The 5836-nt window shown below is 37.0% G+C and overlaps 1 protein-coding gene across 3 annotated transcripts; it reads left to right on the top strand.

Moving 5' to 3' along the window:
* The first annotated feature begins 1352 nt into the window (after nucleotides 1-1352).
* Nucleotides 1353-5569, top strand: LOC107696164 (phosducin-like). Of its 3 annotated transcripts, none has more exons than XM_016496380.1 (4): nucleotides 1353-1517; nucleotides 3101-3166; nucleotides 4255-4403; nucleotides 4778-5569. In XM_016496380.1, exons 2-4 carry the CDS (start codon nucleotides 3118-3120, stop codon nucleotides 5291-5293), a joined length of 714 nt encoding a protein of 237 aa, XP_016351866.1. In that variant the 5' UTR covers nucleotides 1353-1517; nucleotides 3101-3117; the 3' UTR covers nucleotides 5294-5569. The 3 variants fall into 3 exon arrangements, with proteins under 3 accessions (XP_016351866.1, XP_016351865.1, XP_016351867.1); XM_016496379.1 differs by having other exon boundaries at nucleotides 1354-1514; nucleotides 3099-3166; XM_016496381.1 differs by lacking the exon at nucleotides 1353-1517 and adding an exon at nucleotides 2678-2900.
* Nucleotides 5570-5836: the final 267 nt, after the last annotated feature.

Here is a 5836-nt window from a genome sequence, read left to right as displayed (position 1 = left end):
CTCATTGCTGTTCTGTTGTAAGTAATCTTAAAGATTCCTAAATGCATCTACTTTCGGAAGGCCAAATAAAGTGCTTTTGCTTTCGCATTGAAACACACAGCGTCTCCCTGACATGGCTGCTTCAACACTAACTGCGGTTACTGAAACCATGCCTTCTTTCTTTGCGTGCAACATTTGGGCCGCATTATGCTAATGTTGCCACATAGTGAGGTAGATATGTGGGGGCGTGTTAGAACGAGCCGTTTTAGGGGGGCGTGGCAGAGTCTTAACTTTGATAAAGAATATCTCTTTGGTTTTGAGACTTTAGTCTTTGCAACTTCAGGGATCTTATCTATGCACAATCAGCTTGTAACACTCCAAAGAGAAAGGAAAACTTGAAATCGCATCATATGACCCCTTTAAAACAATTTGAAAACATTTTATGTTTATTGACAAAATGTTTTTTTTTTTTTTATTATTATGAAAAGAGGAAAAAAAATCTGCGGACACTATAATGAAGAGTCATATTATTGACTGGGTTAATTTAAGTAAATCATTTTTGTTTGTGTTTATGATGTCAATTGGATATACACAGGAAGGATAGCGAAGAATAGTTAGGCTGAAAAGATGAGTGTTTTCACGCTAATGAGGTTAATCCTATTTATGTACCATCTGTACGTTTACATTCGCTGAGCCAGAACTGTCAGCGCTGCTTTATCTCATCGCTCTCGTTCTTCCTCTTTCTCTGTCTCTCTTTCTCTTACCCAGATTCTCTTAATTTATCTATCCACCTATCCACCCCTCCAATATTTAGTGACTATTTCAATAAAAACTGAAACGTGTACATATGTAAATGTATATACACCACCATTCAAAAGTTTAGGGGTCGATTTAAAAGATTTTAAAATATTTTTGAAAGAAGTCTCTTTTGCTTAAAATAACTGTTATCTATTTTAATGTATTTTAAAATTTAATTTATTCCTGTAATGGCATCCATCAGATGCCAATGATATTCATTTTACCAACTGTTGAGTTACACTCTGGCTCACAGTCTGAACATTAAACTTATGCACAGTGTCCAAAACACTTAATCCATTAGCCATACCCTAAATATTTTTGTCTAAAAATTACGTTAACTGTTAGCCTGTTAAACTGCACACAAATGACTCTGCAACCAGCAGATCTGAACCCAAAACTTTTTTCTTCGTTGTTAGCATACATTTTTCAGCTTTTATGCCCCGTCTTCCCCACATAGTTCTCAATATCTTGTATACCACTCTCCTCTGTCCTCTCAGAGCAATGGTACCTTTTTCTTTGGTTGTGTTCTAAACAGTGTCTAATTACTGCTCTTAAATCCTCTTAAGTGCCCTGTGCTATTTCTGCATAGGAGCACAGAGTTGTCCAACGTATCTTGACTTAAGAAAGCTTCTTTGTACCCTCCCCATGCACACTAAAAAAAGCATGAAGGACAAGCTAATGGTGATAGTGACCACATTAACAGCTCACTGAAGGGACATATTCGGACGGTAAAAAAAAAGGTGAGCAGGCAACTGTTTGATTTAGTAGGTTTCTTTGGGACCAAACTGATTTACTCATGGAGTTACAGAATATTTAATGTCTATTCAGCATCATGCTTAGAGGCTTATTTTCCTGTTTGTTCTGTTTTACAGCTTTAAGTGAGTCACAGTGTTATTTAACTAAAGCCTATTCAGATTAGATGCATCTTTTCCTGTTTGTTCTGTGTTGCAGCTTTAAGTGAGTTGGTGTTATTTAACTAAAGCCTATGTAATCATAGGCCTGAACATACTTTTGATGAGTTGTGATGTTACAGCCAAATGGGTTGTGTAAAACAAAGTCTACTTTGATTTGATTTTTCATGCTAAAGTGACAGCATAATTCCTGTTTGTCTATGAATCTAAAGCAAACCTTGTTACTGTAGATAGCGGTAGTGTTGTCTACGGTATATTTATCTCAGAAAACTATTCAAACATTCATGCCATGTTTATCATTCTGCATGATTCAACAAGATAAGATTCAGATCAGACTGAATGAAAAACATTCAAGAAGACTCCGATAAAGGCATAAAGAATCAAAGAGGCTAAAAACAGTAAAGCAAAGCCATAATCGTGTAAGTGCTTAAATATGAAAATAGTGTTGTTGTTGTTTTGTTGTTGTTGTTTTTGGAAATATACAAATCTTAAAACACCACTTTCCAAGAAACAAACTGAAATGGAAGACTAGAGTAATCTGTGTGCCCAAACCAATCATCCAAGTTTAAAAGAGATAAAGAAAACTGAGGCAACCTCCAAAGCTGTCACTGGATTGTAACGGTTGCCGTCTGAACTGTGGCATTGCATCATAGCTGTAATCTCAATTAGCGATCAGTGAATTACTGAGAGTAGTGAAAGGTACAGGTGCTGGAGGGGGTGTGAGGGGGGTATGAAGACTCTGAGCTCTAGTATCAAGCTGCTAATCTGCTGCAGTGATGTCCATGCATTTGTGCATGAGCTTTATCTGATCTCAGTCTCAACCTCATATGAAAAAGGTCAGCTTAATGACAAACCTGAACACAACCAAATATGTCCTGCATTGTTCATTTTAATGTTGGCATTGGCAGTGGTATTGCTTATAGAATCGAACAGAATCAAAGAAATGCGCATTAAAAAGAATAACAATTAAACTGACTTAAGCTTATTTAAAGTGTCTGGGTTGAAATAGGAATTGATGCATATTTTTAATTGATTGAGGACAGTTCATTTGTCATTCCATGACATCATATCGACGACACCCACTTGTGCAAACAAATTGGATCAAGAGGTAATCTGATCTTCTTACTCTTGATAAACCTAATATCTTCCAAGAAAGAGTGATCGGGTTCAGCGACACAAAGACACTGTGCACGTGCCAACATTTCAATTAAGGTTTGATGCTATACCTTGCTCGAACTGAAGATTACATGTATCTTGACTTCCTGCAAAAGTAATGAAAAAATATGTTTTCTTTGTTTAGAGCTAGATTGTTCAGAGACATACAGCTTTTGTTACTTTTGTTGAAACCATTAAGAGAATTATATTTATTTTGACATATATACGTGACATGAAGATTTGACCTTTTTCCACAGATAATCAACAAATAAAAATGTCTGACAGAATCGTAGATGAGGAACCAGTGGCTGTCACTCACACAGGTCGGTATGGTTCTTATTGTTTGTGAGACTGTAAAATGAATGGGCAGGGAAAGTGATCTAATGTATTAAGAGCATGCAAAATGAGGACAGAAAGGTTTTCCCAAACTGGAGCTTGTGAATTGATGAAAAGCAATCAATTAAGTAAATCATAAAATTTTAATAAATCCAATCAAAATAAAACACTTACTAAAAAGCATGAAATATTTTACCTGCATGTCATATGACCATTTACCAAAAATACAAACGTATTGTCCTCACACTGATGTAACTGCTCCATAAAAATAATTTATTGCGGCATTTATATGGAGCAGTTACATCACTGTGCGGACAATACGTTTGTACTTTTGCTATAGTTTGACTTTTTTTTGTCCTGCACCTGAGCCCTGTGTGGGTTTGTGGAATGTGCGCAACTTTCTTACACTTTGGTTATATGACCACAGAACCATGTGCATGAACTTGCGAATGTGTTGTTGGATGATTGAAATTAACTTAAATTTAAAACCTGGGCGGGGGGGACTTCAAGAAACTATTTTAGTGGGAATTCTTGCATTATGGCTGCCAGCATCCCAGTTTGAACAACATGGTGTTCTTGTGGAGAAATCAAAGAAGAGTACACACATTCAGGAGACTTTGAGGCCTGATTATAATTTTAATTATTGAACAAAATTTGAAGAAACAACATCAGTGTGCAGACATTCACTCATTTTCCCCCATATTAGTCAAATTATAGATCAAATAAATTCCTATAAAATACAGTATTTCTGACCTGAACTGAACTGATATCATCCACCATTGAAAGTGAACTGACTTCAGTAGGCTAGAGCTTGTCTGTGGTTTATGGTTGGCTTGCTGCAATTAGTTATAACTTAAATTTGTTGAATTTAAAAATCCAGTTTAACTAAACTAAAGTTAACTAAACTTATAATTTTAAGTAAAGCACAAAGTTGAAACAACACATTGTATATTCTAATGTTGAATTTTAAGTTGTGATAACTAATCGCAGCAATAATTTTTTACAGGATATGTATGGATGTAATCCACTCATCTATTCATTCACTTATGGTATTTAAATTTCCAACCATCTCTAGGACCAAAGGGTGTCATCAATGACTGGCGTAAATTTAAACTGGAGAGCATGGACCAGGAGGCTCTGCCTCCCAGCAAGAGAGAGCTGCTAAGACAGATGTCGTCCCCCCACAAACCCAGAGACTCCTGTGTGGGTGGATTCAATCGCAAGGTTGCCTCTTTTGACCATAATTTCAAAATAAAAACTTGCTCTTCGAAGAAAATCAATGCTTTTCTAAATTAGGTTGTAAAATATGCATTCTAAGAATGGATGGTAAGTCTCCATCTATAATATTACTTTGGTCAAAAATAACTATGCTAAGTTTATACATCTAACATTACTGTAATAGGTAGAAAAAGTGACTTGATACAAAGTAAGTATTTACAGATAATATTTTAATAATTTTTCATTGTACTTTGGATTCAGTTCAATGACCATATAAAAGCCAGTTGTTTAATTTCAGAAGCTAAATATTGCAGTTGTCATTCCCAATACTCTGCATTAGCCTTAAAAGCTTTTAATTTCCCTCCTTTTTCACTTCCCAGATGAGCGCTCAGGAGTATGAGCTGATAAAGGAAGATGATGAGAAAAGTCTGCATAAGTACCGCAAGCATTGCATGCAGGAGATGCATGAGCGCCTGAGCTTCGGGCCCAAATTTGAGGGTGTGTATGACCTTGACAGTGGCGAGGACTTTCTGGAGGTCATTGAGAAGGAGCACCGGCTCACAGTGGTGGTGGTGCACATCTACAAAGATAGAGTGCAGGGGTGCGAGGCACTTAACAGTTGCATGGATTGCTTGACCACAGAATATCCCAGCGTTAAATTCTGCCGCATTAGTGCGGCCGCCACTGGAGCTGGCGAGCGTTTCCCAGATGACGTGCTGCCCGCCTTGTTAGTGTACAAGGCTGGAGAGTTTCTGGGGAACTTCCTGGCTGTTACGCAGCATTTCAGTGAGGAGTTCTTTGCTACCGATGTAGAGGCCTTCCTCAATGAATATGGACTGCTGCCAGAGAAGGAATGTGGCCCTGGAGCTGATGAGGATGAAGCAGATGTGGAGTGATGAAAGATGGCAGAGAGTAAGAATGGATGAAATGAATGGGAGGAATGTTTTTCTGAATATGACAAGAATACGTTTCATTATTCTTCCAGCTAGCATGATGAGATGCATCCGTGTGCACATGCATCTCAGGGTAAAGATCTCTTTGAGCATTGTAGAGAAAACTACTGAATGTTTTGTACAGTATAACAAGGAATGGAATCAAGTCAAGAAAGATAATAAGATATTAAACTAGCCTGTTTTCTCATATAAACAAATAGACAATTGCATGAATATGAATTAGATAAGAATGAATTAGTGTCATGTGGAATACATATGCACATATTGATGTACATGTGACTGCATGTAGCAAAAGATGATGCAAATAAGAATGGTCCATGATCGGTTTTAGAGCTCTTTCTTTCGAAGCAGCACAACATTGTATTTTCTATTGGCTTTCAAACTGTGAATTGCTTTTTAAAGGAATATCTTACCCATAAATTAAAAATTGCTGAAAATGTACTCACTCTCAGGCCATCCAAGATGTGGATGAGCTTGGTTCATCGG

The sequence above is a fragment of the Sinocyclocheilus anshuiensis genome, unplaced genomic scaffold (genome assembly GCF_001515605.1).
Source record: "Sinocyclocheilus anshuiensis isolate Anshui unplaced genomic scaffold, SAMN03320099.WGS_v1.1 scaffold306, whole genome shotgun sequence".
Lineage (NCBI taxonomy): Eukaryota > Metazoa > Chordata > Actinopteri > Cypriniformes > Cyprinidae > Sinocyclocheilus > Sinocyclocheilus anshuiensis.
This window is presented reverse-complemented; position numbering and strand designations above follow the sequence as displayed.

What these genes read in the sequence shown, in the direction of transcription:
- LOC107696164 (XM_016496380.1), top strand. Translation starts at nt 3,118, where the DNA reads ATGTCTGACAGAATCGTAGATGAGGAACCAGTGGCTGTCACTCACACA. An exon ending in AGTGGCTGTCACTCACACAG is followed by an intron (nt 3,167 to 4,254) that starts GTCGGTATGGTT and finishes AACCATCTCTAG; the next exon opens with GACCAAAGGGTGTCATCAAT. An exon ending in TGGGTGGATTCAATCGCAAG is followed by an intron (nt 4,404 to 4,777) that starts GTTGCCTCTTTT and finishes TTCACTTCCCAG; the next exon opens with ATGAGCGCTCAGGAGTATGA.